General features: G+C 43.0%; 1 protein-coding gene across 4 annotated transcripts in view; it reads left to right on the top strand.

The window, feature by feature from the left end:
* Positions 1-21515, top strand: part of PUDP (pseudouridine 5'-phosphatase) — a 175018-nt gene that overhangs the window by 83848 nt on the left and 69655 nt on the right. The window contains exons 4-5 of one of the 4 annotated variants that reach the window (XR_012429965.1): positions 11498-11615; positions 15007-16539. The exons of 2 other annotated variants lie outside the window; for them this stretch is intronic. Coding sequence is in view for 1 of the 2 variants with exons in the window: in XM_005592917.5 (XP_005592974.3) it covers positions 15007-15183 (177 nt within the window). In the remaining variant the exon portion in view is untranslated. Of the gene's footprint in view, positions 1-11497; positions 11616-15006; positions 16540-21515 lie in introns of those variants that run through there. One more of the 4 variants, XM_005592917.5, reaches the window with a different exon arrangement.

Below are 21515 nucleotides of genomic sequence, written 5' to 3'. Positions count from 1 at the left end.
CGGCCAGGCAAGGATTTAGGAGCTGGCCGGGAAATGCCCAAAGGCCAGCGTCCAAGAGATCAGGCAAGGTGTGTGTGCTTTGATGAAATGAGAGCTAGCTGGTGGGAAGCGGGGTCATTTTGTGAGATGAGCGTTGCACAGCAACAGGGACCTTTGTTGAACCATAAGTGGACAAGGCTGCTCCCTTCAGTATTTGATTCTGCAGAATGTCAGCCTCCAGAGACCAATGCCACGTGCTGTGAGGGGTATGGTGTTATTCACACATTTATCTTTTCCTAAAAAGTTTCCACTAGCAGAACAGCATCTTTGATTCTGTTGAAAAGGGGGAAAAAAGTGAGGGAGGGACTAGTTTTCTTGAAAACATCCAACCATTAAATTGCTTACTGAATAAGTACATTTTTATTCTACTGCCCTAACTTATTCTGACTAAGGGTTAAGAAAATACATTTTCTGTAGAAAAGAAGACATGTTCTGTGGCTCATCCAGAGTATTATTTGAGCTGCATGTCTATAGTTTAATCACATACTGTTGGAAGTCTTCCTGGGAGATGCTGGAGGCCCAGGAGTCAAGGGGTTCGGTGTGCCATTCTCCAAACACAACTCTCTAGAAAGAAGGTTCCAGCATGACTCAGGAGAGTTTGATGCAAACTGGGATTCTCTGGGCACCTCTCAGGGACACAGCCTCGATGTCCAGCTGGTTACAGAAGCACATCTCCCACCTGATTTATCCCTGAATAGGAGCAAGGAGTGGGGCAATCTTTCCCTTCACCCCCACGTCTTCCTTTCCTCTTCCCCACCTCCCTGTATTAATACTGAGAAACCATGCCTGAACAATGAAATGACTAGGAACTACTGTTTCTGGTTGTGTTCCCAAGTGGGAATATGGGCTGCTTATGACCTTGGAATGTAGAATGCTGTCATTATTTATTCATCAATAGACATCCAATAAATGCAGATCAACAGCTTGCCTGTCTTTGACTGTGTGTGCTGGTTTTAATCTTTGTACTTGTCCCGTAAGTGACCCCATGACCATAGAGTGAGCTCTTCCATCTTGTAAGAGCCTTTTGTTCACCTTCTATTCTTTTTATGAGAAGGAAGTGCCAGTGCATGTCTCAACATAAAGAGAAACGTTGAATACATACTGTTTTTCTCTTATATATATGCTCAAAATAACTACCATAGTAAACAGTCATCATGATCATGGGACGAACTACACAGCCATTCATAGATATTTGTAGTTGTCATTTAGAAGTGGACTATGCAATAGTTCATAGGCTTATGAATACATATCTAACAATATTAGCTGGGTGCAGTGGCTCATGCCTGAAATCCCAGCACTTAGCGAGGCCAAGGTAGCTTGATTGCTAGAGCCCAGGAGTTCAAGACTAGCCCAGGCAAAGGGCGAAACCCCATCTCTACAAAAACTAGAAAAAGAAATTAGCCGGGCGTGGTGGTGCTTGCCTGTAGTCCTAGCTACTTGGGAGGCTGAGGTGGAAGGTCACCTGAGCCTGGGGGTGTCAAGGCTGCAGTGAGCCATGATTGCACCACTGCACTCGAGCCTGGGCAACAGAGTGAGACCCTGTCTCAAAAGCAAACAAACAAACAATATTGTACTTGTAGTATTTAAAAAACATAATTATCCGGTATTCCCACAGCTAATGGAATGAAAGGGGAGACTTTATCTCCCTAGACAGGAAGCACGGTACCTCCTACACTCCCTTCTCTCCACATCAACTGGGTAGGTGTGTGAATGCATTTCAAAGTCAAGTATGGTTAGTAATTACTTGATCTTTTTCCAGCCCCTTCTGATAAGCTGAATTGAACACCCAAAAGTGATAGTAACATCATTTTCCTTTGCAATTATAAAGACCATTAACCCAACAGAATCTCCATGATGTACCTGTTTGTGATGTTTTTGTTCCATTTTAATTCAGTATGACTCCTGATAAATGGATCACTACGCAATTAATTTTTCTCATTCTTTAGATTCATACACACAGACACATATATCAAGCAAACTATAAATTGCTGAAATGACAGGTCAGCAGTAACTACTTGTTACCACGTGTGTAACATCTCTTCAGGACTGCTTTGTAATTCATTTGTATGGTAGTGTTGTACCAGTGTAACTGCTAAGTGGTTTCTCCGGTTCCGTGTGCATTTGTACATGAAGTTGTGCAATCTCCACATACCAGCATTTTCAAAGAATGACAATTTGCATGAGGCCATCTTAATAGCAGGTAGCATGTAACCAACCGATCTGAATTAAGCCACCATTGCAGAATAAAACATTTGACACTAAGCCAGGTATTTCAGTGAATGAGTTGTATCTTGGATTTCCAAAAAAAAAAATAAGCAGTCATGCTCTCGAATAATCTTAATAGACATAAACAATATTGCTAGGGTAGGGGGCACTGCCTTTAACAATGGTAAGAGTTTCTTGGTAAATCAGTGGTTTTGCTTCTTTGATGTTTCTAAAACACTGATATGACCAGTTGCCCTGCTCTGACCTCATCTCGCCCTCCCCAACTTCCCTCCCCCCCCACCTCGTAAGCACAGACCTCTCAGTCTGACCCCTTGCTCCCTCCCTCACTTACTACTTCTGGTTTCCTTTTGGGGCCTTGTCTTCTGCCTGCCCCCAGTACCTGCACAATGTTTATTCTTCTGCGTGTCCATCTCATCCCAAGGAGCCTCTCCACACCGGAGTGCAGCCAGTAACTGTCTCTGCCAAGCTCTTCCCTCTGCCTGCAGTTCTCACCCCACACACACCTTCCATTTCCCAGTGGCTACAAATATCGTGTGCAATTATGCCTGTCTTCCATGACCTGCCTCTGACAAGACATCCCTGAGTCATCTTCCCTAAACCCACTCCTTCAAATCCACCTTCCAAATCGTAGTGAATGGACTGCTGTCCCTGCTCCACAGTACTGTGTGCCTCAAACAGGGCTCCCCACAGCTGGCTGGGATTAGCAGGGATTCCCCAGTGCGTGTCTCCTGCGGTGGAGACCATGAACTCCAGGGAGGCCAGAGAGCTGTCTGCTCTGCTTTTTGTCTTCTGCCTGCCCAAGACAGTACTTTATGTAGGTGTTAATTTCCTAAAAATATGTCTAACATGCTTGAATTGCTGATAGCTATTTATTAAATCCCAGCTTCTAATATAAATATGCATTTCTGATGAATCCCCCAAAAAAACAGGAAAAAACAAATGTCATTAATTTGCAGTTTATCAATATCCTGGCTAGTAATTGAGATATTTAGTGGCATAGTCACTAGAATATAAGGTGCTAGTCCCAGTCCCAACACGAGTTTGAGTAATTTTAAACTTCATGGTGAATTTTTTGTAACGTCTACAGAATGGATCACCATTATCATAATAATAGCTGATAGCGACGGAGCATGTCCCATCTGCCAAGCACTGGGTATCGTTGATTCATTCATTTATAAAATTTGAAGTTGGTGGGAGGGCATATTTAAAGACTGCTACCTGGAATAGTGTTGTCAGAGATTCATTTGTTTGTTCTCTGCATTCTTCAATATATAAATTATTCCATGCAATTGAGCAGCTCCCCAAGTACGTCATAGTTATGAAATGTGCATTGACTTTGGAAGATTACAGTTCGTTTGTGATCTTCCAGGCAGCAGGGGTTGGCGTGGGGGTATTCTTCTTTGTAGTGAAAGTGTTTTCCTCTGAAATCTTCAGCTACTTCCCCACTCTGTGAAGCCTTCTTCTCCTGGGTCAGTGGGACCCTTCCTTGAGAGTGGTTTCAGTAGGTTCTCCAAAAACTGTTCAGCTGAGTAAAACTGGGTAGAATAGTCCATGCATTTTGTCCCAAGATATAAAAATTGGCTTTGGGGAGGTGAAAATGAAACCTTACTACTTTTAATGTATCAAGCACCAATACCCATATAGAAAAATATAGTGCATCTGTGTTGTTATAACATGTTATGGAGATAGACTGTTGGGGGAAAATAACTGGAAAAGCTTTTTTGGGGGTGATGATGAATGAAATGGTTGAGAAACACTGAGTTAGTCATACACAGTATCAGACAAGTACTGTGTCAGTAGCCCCAGTAATTTCCACCCTCAGGCCAGGCCCCACATCCAGCACATTTTTGCTCTTCTCTAGCCCCTACGGCCACGTCAGTCTTCCAGCCCAGGCTTCATCGGCATCTCAGTTTAGAGAAAGGAAGGCAAGATGCCTACCACCTCTGTTTTCCAGGATTGAGAATATGCTCACGCCCCTCTCTATCTAAAGGAAAGGAGAGAGGGATGGACCAGGCCCTGTGTTGCTCTTACAGGTGCCTCGGGTGCCATTTTGTCATGAGCGGTCAGCAGAGCCCGTTGCCGAGGGGCCTAGGGAGGGTGCCCTCACAGAGCTGGTACCTTCAGTTCTGAATTAAGCAGTAGCCTCAATGCCTTGTAAGCAACCATTCATGTAAGAGGATAGGCATTTAAGGTGAAATCTGCCTCATCTGTCATTATTTACAGGTAAGATGCAGAATAGTTCAAGAAAACAAGGCAAATGAATTGCATTTGCATTAACGGGAGTCATGCCACATTCGGCTACTCTTTGTGAAAACTTCCCCAAAATAGATTCCTTGGAGTGCTGCTTTGTGGGACCTTCATTGATTTGCTCTGAAGATAGGTGTCCATACCTGAGAGGCCTCAGTGAAGTTTCAACTGCAGAGTTATCCATGGCAGCACTTCTGGAAGCATTTCTGTGCTGATGGTACATGGCAGGTCCCCAGTTCCTCATTTAATGGGAGGAATCTCCTTTTTCTGGAAGATTTCTCTGGACTGCTGTGTCACAAAACATTCTGGAAACCCCTTACCCCATGAACGTTCTACTACTAGACGATTTAGAATTGAACGTTAATATGGGCATGGGAGGCCAGTGAAAACAACATAAGCCTCACCTGGGACTGCAACACATGTTTGTTTTGGAAACACTGACTTTGCAACCACAGCTATAGACAACGGCTTTTATTTTAGGAGTCAGCAGTTAATACATTTGCAGGAAGGAGAATTGAGGGCATCCCTGTGAAAACCAGAAAATAAATCCATCCTGAAGGGCGTTGGCTTTGTAGGCCTCTCATCCCCTGTTGGGTAGGTTGCTGGGCCATGCACAACGGGTGTCGGGATGGAAAGGACCAAGGAGAGGACTGAAGAGAGGCCTCTGCATTGCCGACTGCCACGTGCTCACCACACAGCTCATTGGCTCATCCACCAGCTCATTTAACCATGAAGTCTTTTAATCCCCTCCAGGTCCAATGAATTCCTTAGGCTTTTTTATCTGTGTTTATCAGTTCCCGTTACAAATGGCAGCTTCTTCTACACGGCACATTTGGAGATGACATGGAAAAATCACTCACACAGGCCAGCAAAGGCACTGTCTTTGTGCCGTGGTAATCCTGTTTGGGGAAGTCTCTCCAAAAGCAGGGAAAACATCGCTGTACTTTTGCTGTCTTGACAATGTGTGGAATCATATTATACAGCAAGCATACCACAAGCAGGTCTCATGTAAGGCACCTAAATGTGGTTTTTCCATAACGAAAGTGCTGTTGAAAGTAAACACAACTTGCTGCTCTACAGGTTAGAGCATTTTAATCCTGTACATGGCTAATCTTCCCTAGTCTGTCTGAAGTCATAGTGTCCCTCTAAACACACAAAACTGATAGGGGCCTCCTGTCACACTTGCGGATCATGAGTCTCATGCAGAAGGCTACGGAAAATGAATTGATTTCACATGTTTTACTCAGAGGAAGTGGAAAAAGAAAATGATTCTAGTGACCATCTAGAAACTTGTGGTTTGTTTTTGACTCTAAGACAATCAGCACCTTTCAGGGCCTTGCTGGGCTTTTCACTGGTTTCTGACAGATTGGTGGACACAGCATTTGTACCATTAAAAGAGGAAATTGGGGAAGATTTTTTGAGCTGTCTTGAAGTCTTTTGCTCACCACTTAATTTACATACATACACTTTAATATGCATGCTAAGAGTGCCTGTAATGTACTTTTTTTGAATAAAATGACACAGAGAATTCATTAGGAAGCTTTCCTGCCCACCCCCCAACCAAGTCGTTAAATAACTTTTTCAAAGGCTTTTCTCTATAGGAGAAGGAATCAATTTAGGGGTGTAGTTCATTCATTTACCTAGCTTGTAACTCTAGAGGGTTTTGTTATAAACATGTTTATATCAATAATGGTTTTATAGTTTGATTTTCAGAGCACTATCGATTCAGTAAAACAGTAGCTCTGCAGTGCACAAGGGATAGTGACCTCCACCTCAGCACTATTACTTAGAGGAATGCAGCACCATATCTAACTTTTTTTTTTTTGAGACGGAGTCTCGCTCTGTCACCCAGGCTGGAGTGCAGTGGCCGGATCTCAGCTCACTGCAAGCTCCGCCTCCCGGGTTCACGCCATTCTCCTGCCTCAGCCTCCCGAGTAGCTGGGACTACAGGCGCCCGCCACCTCGCCCGGCTAGTTTTTTGTATTTTTTAGTAGAGACGGGGTTTCACCGGGTTAGCCAGGATGGTCTCGATCTCCTGACCTTGTGATCCGCCCGTCTCGGCCTCCCAAAGTGCTGGGATTACAGGCTTGAGCCACCGCGCCCGGCCGCACCATATCTAACTTACTAGTAGGTAGCTCGATGTTTGGATGAAGGAAGGGAGAGCAGGAGGAAGGGAGGGATGGATAGATTGGTAAATAGGGATGGATGGACAGATGGATGGATTCATGAATAATATAAACGGAAGTACTAATTAATAACAAAATACATGCATACCTCAGCAGTCATTTTTACAGCATTACTTAAAAGTTTCATGTTTAAACAAATATCTGATAGTGTATATGTATCCAACATGACAACATTGTACTTATTTACAGATCATTATCTGACAAGGAACATGAAGTCAAACAAAACTTAAACCTTAGATATGAGCGCTGCCAATCAAAATTCAAAACAAAGTTTAAGGCCCCCTTGAAGTTTTGATGTCTCACCATGTGAAAATTGAACTTGATGTTACAAAATTAATGCATAGGAAAAAACCTCCTAGGAAAAAGCCTGGTTTTGGTGATGAGATTCAGATCATACATGGCTTTATATTTGATGAATAGTTGTGGGCAGCTGCTGTACTTTCTGTGCTTCCATGTAATTCCAGGACTGCTTCTGGGAGCCCTGAAAGTACCCTTCAGTGACTTCCTTTCAGATGTTGTATTTCATTAAGCAAAAGGGAAAGCTTTATTCCTTAGAGATGATATAGTAATATTTGGAAAGCTCACTAGTTCCAACGACGCACATAATTTAAAATAGACACATCATAGTTTAAAAGGTAAAATTGGTTACGAAATGTGATCCCAAGCAGGCATGGGCAGTGCTCTGCCTGCAGCCCAGAGGAGGTCCCAGTGTGCAGGATTGGAAAGGGGCTGGCTCCTTCCCTGCTGTGACTTTTCTGTCTGCTTCCCGATGGGACGTGCTGTTGATCCCAGCTGCTGAGAAGAAACGGTGGGCAAGTGCCATGAGGATGGGGATTTGCAGCAGGGAGGAGCCAAAGGTGGAAGCATCACTGGGAAGTGAGAGCTAGGGAGGAACGCGAGAGCATCACAAGCCACAGGCCCTTCTCCTTCCCTCTTGAAAACCTAACCTGGCTCCTGACACTGCCTCCTACTGTGTTCCCCTCCTGCCCAAACTGTACCTAGAGCTCCATCCATAGACCTCGTCTGCTTACCGCACAGAAATGCCAGGGCTGCTGGGGTCCCTTCTCAGCGCTCCTCCTTCTGTCTAATCAGCTGCTTCTCTGACCAAACCTCCAGCTCACAGCCACAGCGCATGGAGACCCCAAGCCGCCTACTTGGGTGTCCCACGATGGCCTCAAACCCAACTTTTCACAAAAGCTACCTCTCCTTCCTGCCACCAAAATGGCGGCCCCAAGACCCACCACATCAGAAACGTGAGAATCAGCTTCTCCATCAGGCTTAACATCCCAGGTATCATCCAGCTCCCTGTTGCTTCTCAGGTTTTCCTCTAATCCCATCCATTTTTATTCATTGCCCTTGTGTTTGGACTGTTTCCCTCCCCCCATTCAGAAGCTGAAATCCTCACCCCCAGTGTGATTCGTTAGGAGGAGACCAGGGAGCCAGGGACCATGCTGGCTCCCTGATCTCACACCACCTGACCCCAGACCTATGGGAAATCCCTGTCTGGGGTTTAAGCCACCCAGTCTGGTGTTTCCTTACAGTAGCCTGAAGGGACTAAGACACCCTGCTGCTGTCAGACAAAGATACTCCTACGTGTAACTTCCTAGTTATAAAATGGAACTTTTAAGCTATATGATATTTGTCTTTAAGAAATTAAAGTACAAGAACTTTTTAAGTCCCCTGGACAGAAACCATCCTCAGGTCGCTGCTGCGCTTCAGCATCATTGAAGAAGTCAGTTCATCACCTCCAAGTGATAAGCCGCCAAGGTGCTTCACCTCCCTTGTAGTTGGAAATGTCATGCTCCCTAAATTAAATCCCTCAAGCTACAGTTTAATTAAGCTCATCTCCTCACCTGGAGATGGAAATCAGATATATTTTAGCCTTCAGCTAGGTAGAGTGAAAAGAACATTGGATTCTGCAGACCTGGATTCTGTTCAAGAGTTCTGTCTTCCGCGTGACTGCATGACCTCCAGCTTGCCTCTGAACTTCCCTTGCCCTAAGTAGAGGAGATGCTGCATTTGCTCTGTCTATTCCCTAGCGCTGACTTTCCATGGCCTCTTTGTGGCTCTAAGTCCTGTACCAGGACACCTTTACTGTCTTCGCTAATTTAGCAGATGTTTGTCAGTGCTCATGATTTGCCATGGCATCCTGGGAAGGTGCATGAAAACTGGGCCCTGCCTAGTTACAGCCGATATGTAGGCGTCCGTACAAGCTGCGTGAAGAATATTCTTGACCAGATACTTCCTTGAAGTCATGGAAGTCAGCCTTAGAAGGTCCACTAAATACACTACAAAATAATCACAAAATTAATTAAAATCATATAGAATATGCATACGTACACATACATCCATGTGCATGTCCTGACACAGAGATGATATGTGGGGTGAAGGAGGGAGATCTCAGGAGGCCGCAGGCCTGCCGGGAGCATGTGCAAGTGCCAGCACCATCCCCTGGACCAAGCCCCAGTTCTCCAGCTTCACTGAAGGTGCAGAAGCCCTGCTGGAAAAGAGAAGAGAGCCGTGGGCACTTCCACCTTCCCTGTCCCTGGCCACCGCCTTCAAAGGAGCAACCCACCAAGTCCATGCAGAGAAAAGTCAGTCTGCCTCCGCTCGCCACTTGCAGAGGCTGAAGTCCCTTGACTTATAGAGAGAAAGGTTTCTTTCTACAGATGCAAACATACAATCCATGATTCACTGTATGGGTGGTGGTATGAATGAGTTTTAGGTCAAGTGTAATCAGTCAGTCATGGTGGGACAGGAAGGGCTGCTCCCTAAGTGAAAAAATGAGGTGCTTAAAAAGAAGCATGAGAGCCAAATTCAGTCAGGGTGAACCTCCTTTTGCTGTAGCTGGGTGTGGCAGACGGAAACTGTGTTGAGGTATTTCTGCCTTCGAAAATAAAAACATACTTCCTCCTTAATTTTATTTGTGCAAGATATAAACTGTATTTAGCTTATATTCTTCTTTCTTTTTTTGACGCTTAAGTCCTGTGATTACCAGACACAGTTGTTCCAGGTAGCTTTTAAGGATTTATTCTTAAATCCTTAAGTTTCAGTAGACAGACACCCATGCTGTGAAAATTCTTTAAATGGTTAGGCTTTTAGATACCAGGTACTTTTCTTGTAGGAATGGTCCTATTTACAAGTGCATTAGATCTTTGGGTGTAACAAAGTCTGAAGACGACATAAAAATCTTTTGGGGCTGGGCACGGTGGGTCACACCTGTAATCCCAGCACTCTGGGAGGCCAAGGTTGGGGGATCAGTTGAGGTCAAGAGTTCAAGACCAGCCTGGCCAACATGGCGAAACCCCATCTCTACTAAAAATACAAAAAAATTAGCCGGGTGTGGTGGTGCACGCCTGTAATCCCAGCTACTTGAAAGGCTGAGGCAGGAGAATTGCTTGAACCTGGGAGGTGGAGGTTGCCATGAGCTGAGATCTTGCCATTGCACTCCAGCCTGGGTGACAGAGCCAGACTATGTCTCAAAAAACAAAAAACAAAAAAATGAAAATAAATAAATCTTTTGGGACATTTTTAATAGGTGCTTCAGGACACAGTAGTTGTTCTGCTTTATAATTCCACTGCTTCTAGGGGAAAAAACCCAAACCAACAAAACCCAAACTTTCAGATGCTGTGGCGTGACCCCGAATCATTTCCCGCGTGCAGGCTGTGTGTGTGGTGCAGGTGCCATCTGGGCCCAGCACCAGGGGGTTTCTTCTCAGGACTCATGTTTGATGTCTTCTCTTTGTCCTGTGTCTGGGGCTTCCTTTAAATTTTGTGTGCAAACAATGCCTGGTGTTAGAGGGCCAACCTCGCTGTTTTCCTGTAAACCACTCAATTGTGCTCCGCTCCTGTTCTGTTGAGTTTTCCTGACACGTTTCCATCATCGACCACCTCCAGCCAACTATTCTATTAGCTTTTGAAACTTCAGGTTCTGTTTTCAGATTCCATCTTGATCAAATGGAATTCTCGTTAGTGGACATGAAGTGTAAGAGTCCGGCAAATGTTGGGGAAAGGTATCTCCTGACAGCTGTTAGCAAAACGGCCACATGAGAGGAGGAAGAAGAGGGTTTCAGGTGCCAGGGGCGTCATGTATCCCATTGCTTGTTTTGGGCTGAGATAACCCATGGCTGTTTACATCAGAGGCTGTACTTACTTTTGACCTTTTAGAATAGTTAACTTTGCAAGGGTCTCGTGCTGGAAAACCCAAACCAACTGGCCTGTCTTCCTAGGTTTCCCCTCAATCATTTGAACACTGAGGGTTTTACTTACTCATATGGACATATTTTAAATGGCCCTTCTGTTGCATAAGCTTATTATGTCACCTTCTCTCTCTTTTTTTTTTTTTTTTTTTGAGACGGAGTCTCACTCCGTGGCCCAGTCTGGAATGCAGTGGCACGATCTTGGCTCACTGCAACCTCTGCCTCCTGAGTTCAAGCCATTTTCCTGCCTCAGCTTCCAGAGTAGCTGGGACTACAGGCATGTGCCACCGTGCTTGGCTAATTTTTTTACTGTTTTGGTAGAGATGTGATTTTACCATGTTGGCCAGACTGGTCTGGAACTCCTGACCTCAAGTGATCTGCCCACCTCGGCCTCCCAAAATACAGGTGTGAGCCACTGCGTCCAGCCTATGTCACCTTCTTATTGTGATTGACTGTGATAGCAACCAGTTACCAACCTTGACTTTTCGCCACTCTTCATACTTATTCAAGTCTCCCTTACTTTATGTACGACATTCATCTTATATGTTGTGTGTGACATTCCAGATGTCAGTGCCGTATTTGGATTATTCTTAAAAATAGGTGAGGACAGATTAATCGAACACAGAGGAACCAGCAAAACGTGAAGGCCATGAGAAACAGTAAAAAGGTCTCCAAGAGCTGGTGTCAGCTGTTCCCGCTGTCAGTGCTGCAGACACTTGTAAGTTTCCCTCCTCACTCACAGCCCTCACTTAGTTGCCTTTAAACACAGGCTGCCTTTGGAAAGATCTCTCAGATGTGAAGGGACACCATGGGGCCTGCATTTCCTTCCACTGCAGATCCCCTGTATTAGTCCGTTTTCACGCTGCTGATAAAGACATACCCAAGACTGGGTAAATTACAAAGAAAAAGAGGTTTAATGGACTCACAGTTCCACATGGATGGGGAGGCCTCACAATCATGGCAGAAGGTGAAAGGCACATCTTACATGGCAGCAGGCAAGAGAGAGAATGAGAGCCAAGCAAAAGGGGTTTCCCCTTATAAAACCATCAGATCTTGTGAGACTTATTCACTACCATGAGAACAGTATGGGGAAAACTGCCCCTGTGATTAAATTATCTCCCACCAGGTCCCTCCCACAACAAGTGGGGATTCTGGCAGCTACAATTCAAGATGAGACTTGGGTAGGGACACAGCAAAACCATATGACCCCCTTTAGGTGAGTGCAGGTGTATTGGGTGCCTTCCATTATCTCTTTGGGAACTGCCACAGTCAGCCACTGATTTCCCGTCCCACACACCTGCCTTGCTCCTTGGAAGCAGCCTCACGCAAATAGAGAATAAAAGCTGCTTTCACAACTTTAGCCAAGCAGTATTATCCCAGGGGATAATCCATCTCTTCCTCTACCCCAGCCCACATTTCACAGGTAGACCCTGCACAAAGCTTCAGAATCCCTGGAGAAGGTGACAGATATTTTGAAACGTCATTTGACATTTACGTGCCTATCTCTGGTCCCAGATAAAAACAGTGGAGAGCATTTAGAATATGATCAAGTCGTAACTTTTAAAAAGGCAAGACAGAAATATCATGAACAGGTAGTCACTGAGTGAGATAACAGAGAAAACCAACCTGGAAGTCTAAGTGGAGTCATTTCTTCCCACGTCCTGCGGTGACCAGTGTCTCACAGGAGAAAGAAACCAGGGAGCATCAGAGGCTGTCAGAAGGGAGGTGTTGGGACGGACTACTGTGGCTTGCCTGGGACTGTCCAGGATGTAGCACGGGACATCCTGCCCCACAGCCGACCCTTCAGTTCCAAGCAAACTAAAATAGCTGGGCCAACCAGTTCCCTCTGTGAAAGTAAGGTAGCATTCACATTCCATTGTCGCATGGATTAACTCACTTAATCCAGGGATCGGCCCTGTGGGGTAAGTTGGCTAGGTGATATTTTAGCCCCAGATTGAAGGAAAGAATGGGGTAATGGAAAGAAAAAGGCATGTAGGGAAAAAGAAAAACAGTCATTGTGCTGGCTACAGCTCAGACCACTAATAGTTAAGACTGTGTGTGCGTTTCAGTGTTTTCTAGTGAAAACGCCAAAGAATGCAGAGCTTCTCTTTCAGACCTGGCATCAGGCTTCCATGAGCCCTTTCCAGGACACCAGTGCATTGAGTCACTGCTATATACCTGGTGATGAGCCGAAGAGTATGTTTTCATAATGAAAGGCAAAGGGGGCCAGGTGTGGTGGCACACACCTGTAATCCCTGCACTTTGGGAGGCCAAGGTGGGCAGATCACTTGAGTCCAGGAGTTGGAGACCAGCCTGGCCAACATGGTGAAACCCTGTCTCTACTAAAAAATACAAAAAAAAATTAACCGGCTTGGTGGTACACCTGTAGTCCCAGCTACTTGGGAGGCTGAGGCATGAGAATTGCTTGAACCTGGGAGGCAGAGGCTGCAGTGAGCCAAGATCACACCACTGCACTTCAGCCTGGGCGAGAGAGCAAGACTCTCTCACAAAAATAAATAAATAAATAAATACATAAAAAAAAAAAATAAAAGACAGAGGGACAAAGGAGACAAAGAAGAGATGAGTGGAGAGCTGAAAGGCCCACCTCAACAGCTCGTGGAGTTCTAGGCCACATGTGGAGTAGAACTAGGCCACAGGAGAGACTCCTCAGCATAGGCCGCCATGACGAGGACCTCTCTTCCCTTACAGATGTCTGGGCCCCTGCAGAGTCTCAGTTAAAAAGCATCAATAAATGTGTTTTCACAAGAGGTGTGTGCCATTCTAGGAATGTAGGGAAGAAGCTTCCTAAGTATATGTCTTCCTGAGAGGGTCGGTGATATGAAGATAGCACATGTGGATTATGCTTGTGTATACTACGGAGCAGGCTCTGGGGTGTCTCCTTTGGAGGGAGCCCTCATGTGAAACTTACTGTAACATTGTCAATGTGGTGGCACCTTTAGGAGCTCACTGATAAATGCAGTGTACAAACACCCCATTTTATTTTATGTATTGGTTTTTCTTTTAGTACTTAATTTTTTTCCTTTTTAATTTTAATTTTAATAGTCTACAGGGTACAGGTGGCTTTTAGTTACACAGATAAGTTCTTTAGCAGTGATTTCTGAGATTTTAGCACACTCGTCACCAGAACAGTGTACATTGTATCCAGTATGTAGTCTTTTCTTCCTCATCCCGCTAGTCCCCAAAGTCCCTTATATGTAATTCTTATGGCTTCCCATCCTCATAGCTTAGATTCCACTTATAAGTGAGAGCATATGATATTTGGATTTCCATTCCTGAGTTACTTAAAATAATGGCCTCCAGCTCCATCCATGTTGCTTCAAAAGACATTATTTCATTCCTTTTTGTGTCTGAGTAGTATTCCATGGTGTATAAATGCCACATTTTCTTTATCTGCTCATCGGTGGATGGGCACTTAGGTTGGTTCCATATCTTTGAAGTTGCCAGTTGGAAACACCCCATTTTCAATGTGGGTGTCTGAATGAAGAGACCACAAGTTTTGGATGGTGTTGTGTCCATAATCCCAATAATAAAGTGAATTTTTGCGATTATCCAAAAGAGAGCATGCATGCACACTACATATTTGTGCTCATATTTGTCACATCGCACTAGCACACACAGGAACTGAATTTTTAACTTAAAAGATTCTAACCATTTAATTTTCAAACCACAGTACATAAAACAGGAGCAACTCTGAAGTGGTTTTATATTTTAAGAGCATGATTTTTAGTTTTGCAGTTGCCTCTCACACTCTGAATGTTCAATTATTGATTGAACAGATTGTTATGATCCCAATAAAATAAAGTTTTAAGCTGAGAATCTTGCCTCACCACACAGCTGCGCTCCATTTCAGCAATGCTTTGGCTGTGACAGAAACCTCTCCCCTTTAAAGGAGCCATGGCAGGGAGACCCCCGGAGCCAGTAAGAAACAGCATGCTGTCCTCACCACAATCTGTACTCTGGGGAGCCCCCACTGTAATTCTATCTCTTTCTGCACAGTTGCAAAGCCAACGGTGATGACGATGATAAACACGTCATCCACATGTCTGGTTCCATAAAAGGCCATCTCGACTTTCTTTTTCTTCCTACAGTGCCTTGTCTTTGAAGATGCTCCCAATGGGGTGGAGGCGGCCCTGGCAGCTGGGATGCAGGTGGTCATGGTTCCTGACGGAAACTTGAGCCGAGACCTGACGACAAAGGCCACCCTGGTGCTGAATTCCCTGCAGGACTTCCAGCCCGAGCTGTTTGGTTTGCCCCCATATGAGTGAGAGGGAGGGCCTCACTATTCCGCCCCCCAGCCCATCTCATGGTCCACACTGCTGGGGGAAAGGGAAAGGAAATCAGCAACTCTCAAACCCAACCTGTACAGTGATTTTAGCCTCCTGAGATTGGTGTTTCCATCCCATGTTGGTTTACCCCAGTCTAATGTGTTGTTAAAATGTGACTTGACAGTTGAGACAAAAAACACAGTAGAGACAGACATGAAGCCCAGAACAAAGATGAAACTTGAATTACCATCTCAAAAATCAAGCTGATGGAGTATGTGATAAAGTGAATGTACACGTATACACACACGCACCTCCATATATACACATGTGTATCAGTTTGGTAACATGCAGGTGGGCATTACATGCATATGTATGTAGATATATGCATGCATGTATATGTAAAATATATACTTTTCCAAGACAAAATGGAACATCACTTCTCTCTTATTCTAGTTTTTCTGAACACTGGCTGGGAAATGTAAAAAGTGTATGCATATAAGTATATGCTTTATGTATGCATATGTATGTAGATATGTTTATATCTGTCATCTGCATCACTCTCCTCAGTGTATGATTGCAACATGCAATGACAACTGATAAAGCGAGATGGTAGTTCTGCCTGGTTTGCAGTCTGAGTGGAAAGCCCTGGTTTTGATGAGCACTCCTTGTTAGCTAACATTTAAATTCTTTTTGTGACCTCAGAATGTCTCTGGATCTTTCTTCATTGACTCTGAGCCACATCATCCATAGTTTATTGTTAGTATGAACACAGCTGTAACATTTACCTGGTATCTACATCCTTATCTACATTGGAGAATGTTTTCTACCTCAGAAGAACCATTTGCCTCCTTTAAGAACACTGATGGCCTACACTTTTTGGATAGAAATAGAATTTGATTTCAGAATGTATGCTTGGTGAGTCTGAGTGCCCGGGAACACTTTTGGAATAATTTATTAGACATTAAACTTCTGTGATTAATCACTTTTATAGATTTACTCAGTCTTTAAAATTTATCTATGATTTGCCAGAGAAAAATGGTGGTAACCATGGAAATCGGGAGTGAAGGAGCGCTGCTCCGTTGTGGCTTGCCTTTGCCCTTTGAGGTCCTTGAGCTACTCTTCAGCTCTGGAAGTTGTGGACAAACCATAGGAATGCATGTGTGCGTGTGGTGGAGTGATTGTCTGTGGATGACAGGCCCTGGCTATTGATTGGTATTGCATCAGTTTAGCAAATTCATTTCCTCCTTCTTGATGGCCTAAATACATGTCTGCACTTTGCTCCTCTTAACCAGTTGTAACGTCTTACCATTTCCCTAACAAATTGAATTAGTTTAATAAAATCTTTGGACACATATCGATATTTGTATGGGAGTCATGATTTTACCTTAAAAAAAAAAAAAAAAAAGTCTTCCAAGAAATGTAAAATATATATGTGACTAATTAAATTTTTAAAAAATCCCAATTAGTATTCCAACTGTAAACGGATATTTATATATTTTAAGTGAGCCATCATGCTCCTGTAGCAGTGAATAGAGGCTTTCAGTGAAAGACTCACTTCTTTGATGTAGTATCTTCTCCTTCCAAAGTATTTATGTTGATGTTTTCTAATCATTAAGCCATTTTGTATGAATCAGACAAATGGGTGTAATGCGTATCTAAGTGATGTGCATCTACATCTGGGTGAATTTCCTACAGGGTAAATTTGATCTCATGTCCGTTACTGTTTTTTAACCAAAGCTGCAGCCAGATTCTTATATTTTTACACAAAAGACCCAGACTGTGCTTGGCCAAAGCACGTACGTTCTTTTTTATTCTTCCACATCAGCCAAATTACTTCAATACATTTTAGTGATGTTACTCCACTGAATAGCTCATGGATTTCACAGAGATATGGTAATACAAATTTACACCAGAGTGATATATGCCAAGGAAGTTTAAAGCTCATTGAAAGTATGTCGTATTAGGGACACACAGTGATTAGTAGAAAGTATACAGGTGTGCTGTAACTAGCAGCTAATGTTTGCTTATATACTGTATGCCCTTAGGAAGGATCTTTTATACTGCTGACATCATCCAAGAGATGGCACTATCAATGTCATCTTAATTTCACTGAAATGAAACATATACAACACTTAAGAACTTACTAATTACTACTTATTAGACATTTTTTCCACCCCGTAAATCCTCAGATGGAGTTTGGTGATTTATATAAAAAAATAAACATCTGTCTTACACTTGAAAGAATTGGCATTCTAAGGAAGAGGAGTGATGTCTGCTGTGCAACAGTAGTCAGTGTCTAGACACTGCAGTTTATGTTTCTCTGAATACATTTGGCAGTTATGCTAAATTTGGCACGTTTTGTATGGTGTTTCGAAATTTTTAAAAACGTGCACATTATAACAAGGTTTATAATGAAAAATAATGAGTTTTCACCTATCTGTAATAATGCCTCTATAGAACATTGTTCTGTGGTCTACACTGTACTCTTCTGCTCCACAAGCAGTTGGCTAAAGCTCCTTGGTCTCACATGAGGCTCTTTGTCTCAAAAGCAATTTCTAGAACTATTATCTTCTAAAAAGAGAAAATGAAGTATTAAAGAGCAAGGGATATTAGTAGTTCACAGTCTGTAGTATTCTGTGGTAGTTATTGTTCGTTGGAGAGACTTGCTTTACAAAGATGTTGGTGAGGATTGGTTGTTGACTGAGGAGTACACATTATCTCTGAAAGCACATCTTCAGGATGGCTCAAAATATTCTGGTTCTTTTGAGTCTGTTGAATAGATAATATTTTGTACACTTAAGTACTGTTATTTTTTTTCTCCTTCGTTAGCCGCACAATATTTCCATGGATTGTAACTGTTTTCATCAGAAAAACTGTTATCTAGATTGAATTAATTCAAGAAATACTCCTTACTTACATGACAGTCATTGTAGACGTACAAAACTGAATAAGAACATATCTTAGGGTATTTTATCTGTTAAACTTTAGTCATGAAATGTTGGGGTTGGTTTCGAGATCTTTTTCCAGCACCGTGGAAAACACAAAGGACAGAGAGAAGTGTTGGAATCCGCAGTGAGATCATTGTGTTACCTGTTCCAATTTAATTGCTCCTCAAATTAACTACATTTTTTTCTGTACATCCTTTGACCTAAGTTGTTTGTGATGGATTAAGTCATTGCCTCTCTTTCCTTGATTCCCAATAGTATGGCAGGGGCTTGTCACAGAGTCATTTTGAAACTGTAAAACTATCATCCTCGTATTAAAGCGTTGGATTTTCTTCATTGCAAAATGCCCATAATTTTCAAGTTCTACATGAATTTCAACAACATGATATATGAAATGAATTTTTTTCATTCAAGTATTTTCCAATATTTACCAAAATGTTAATAATTATTTCTCTAGGGGACAAAATGTATTTTAAAAACTACTTAAGAATTTTAATATTCCCTAATCTCTGAGCGAAGATGAAGGCTTGGGAAGCATGAAGTCGTATTCATTCACTGCTTATTTCAAAACCGTGTGAAAGGGATGGTGAATTCATATATTATGCAAAGTCACTTAAAATGATATATTTTCAAAATTCACTTTAGGAAATAATTGGCATGTATTCCATATTCAGAGTCAAAATAAACTGAAAATAAATAGATAAATATAAAGAATACCTATCTCTTTGTAAACCAACAGTTAATACTGTACATAGTGGTAAAATAGTCATTCCATTTAAAAGTCAGAAATGAACTGTCTTAGTCTTCTCCAGCTGCCATAACAAAATACCTCAGGCTAGAGTACTTAAACAACAGACATTTATTGTCTCACACTCCAGAAACTGGAAGTCTGAGATCAAGGTGCGGGCAGGGCTGGTTCCGCCTCGGGCCTCTCTCCTTGGCTTATAGACACTGTTTTCTCCCTGTGTCCTCACATGGTTGTCCTTCTGTGTATGTATCTGTGTCCTCATCTCTTCTTACAAGGACTTCAGTCCTATTGGATCAGAGTCCACTGTAATGACCTTGTTTAACCTTAATTACCTCCTTACAGGTCCTAGCTCCAAATACAGACATATTAGGGTGGTTAATAAGCTTCAATGTTAGGAATTGGAGGGAGGTGGAGCAAATTCAGTTAATAATACAAACGAAAAAGGATTTTCACTATCAATTTTAATTATCATTCTTCTAGAAACTCCAGTCAATGAATAACATCATTTAGTGTTTACATATATGGATCCTACGATAGCAAATCATCTCAGTTGTTTGTCTGAGAGTGTCTGTATTTGACTTTCTTTTCAAGGATGTTTTCACTGTATTTCACTGCATATTCAATTCCAGTTTAAGCAGTATTTTTTCATCTTCTAAATACGTAGCTTTCTTTTTACCCGACTCCTGTTTTCCATTGAAAAACCAGCTCTTGGTCCTGCAGTCACACTTTTAAGGCAGTCTCTTTTTCTCTAGCTACCATTCAGGTTTTGCTCCTGATCTTTGGTCTGTTGAGGTGTGGTTTACTTTGTGTTGATCTTGTTTGGACTTTTTAGATCTCCCTGGGGCTCTGCTTTGTTTTATGTGTGGCTAAACCTCTCAGTCATTATCTCTTCGAATATGCCCAGGCTTATCTCTTAGGGTCACTTCCATACAACTGAACAGAATAAAGGTAAACTCCAAGCAGTTATATAAGCAGGAAGTCATGCTCAGGCATGGGTTATGCCACCAGCCGAGAGGACAAGGGGACTGGGGAGCTTGAATCTGAGCATATGCACCTGGAAAGAGTTAGACTGCAAGCTAGACCAGAACCCTGGCATGCAGATACCAGCCAGGCAGAGACCAACCCCTCACTGCCAGGAATCAAGTATGTTAGTAGGGCAGAAATCCAGGGAACCCAGAGAACCAAAAGCCAGCGTGTATTAGTCTGTTTTCACACTGCTAAAAAGATACTGCCTAAGACTGGGCAATTTATAAAGGAAAGAGGTTTAATTGACTCACAGCTTTGCGTGGCTGGGGAGGCCTCAGGAAACTTAAAATCATGGGAGAAGGAGAGGCAAGTACCTTCTTCACAATCAGCAGGAGAGAGACTGAAACAGCGAAGTGCCAGACTTGAAACTATTGGCTCTTGTGAGAACTCCCTCACTATCATGAGAACAACATGGGGGAAACCGCCCCCATGATCCAATCACCTCCCACCAGGCCCTTCCCTCAACATGTGGGGATTACAGTTTGAGATGAGATTTGGGTGGGGACACAGAGCAAAACCACAGGTGATCTGCCAGAGGCCCAGGACAGAACACCCTGAAGGGTACCGTTCCTTTACCACTACTCACAGGTGCATGCTATTTGTCTCCCATGAAGACAAAACCAAGAGCTGCTAAGCCCACCAACCAATAGAAAAGTGCTTACCTAGCAAAGAAAGGCACAGACAAGATAGTTGCTGAAATAGGGACTCACAGGAAACAAAAGTATTCACATATATTGATCATTTGAAAATCACAAAATAACTCTAAATTTCTGCACAAGTAGGTTATCTACCACTTGTCATTCTAATCCCACACTAGGCACTTTAAGAACATGCGCCCCTGGGCTTTTGCTCCACTCTTCTTACATTGGTACCCACCTGGTGGTGACTGAGGGTACTGTTAATATCCCCAAGTCTGAGGAAACTGAGGCACAATTCGATTATCCACTTATGAAGTGGTGAAGCTGTGGATTAAACTTATAAGGTATATCCACTTCACACTCCAAGAAACTTCATCATTCCCAACATTATTGTCTTCAACCATTGGGAAAGAAATAATTTTCATGGTAATTAGAGGAGAAAAGGTGTTTGGTGTTTCATTGTCACTTTCCTGGTGTAGACCAGATTCTTGCGGGTCTTTCCTAGGGCCAGTGAGTCCTAACATGTTTGAACATCTACCCATGCTATTTAAGGCAGCACACCAAACACGTTCCTGCTTCAACTGTAGTATCTGTTTCATCAAGAAGAGTATTTTCCTTAAACAAGTTTCAGGTGCCTACTAATTGGGAAAATACTAAGCCTTTGGGTATGCTTCTGCTCAGCTAGGCATGAGATGGCTCCCTCGTTACTTTGGTCTTCAGTTTTCTGAATCTGCCTCTGGAAAACACTGCAAAATGTCATTTTTGAGAAATACTGCTTTGCAAATACTTTTCAGGCCTATGTGATGTGCTGTTATTCTCTCTCATTTCCTTGCTAACATACAGTCGTGTTTATGAAGCAAGTTATGAGCCAGTTAAGACTGGATCTGAGTCAGCTAGATTGGCATGCATTTTCAGCCACAGTGCAAGTTCCTAAAAGTCATCACATGTCTCAGAGTTCTTACAGAATAGCATCTG

This window comes from Macaca fascicularis, chromosome X (genome assembly GCF_037993035.2).
Source record: "Macaca fascicularis isolate 582-1 chromosome X, T2T-MFA8v1.1".
Classification (NCBI taxonomy): domain Eukaryota; kingdom Metazoa; phylum Chordata; class Mammalia; order Primates; family Cercopithecidae; genus Macaca; species Macaca fascicularis.
The sequence above is the reverse complement of the archived record's forward strand: the minus strand, read 5'-3'. Positions and strand labels throughout refer to the sequence as shown.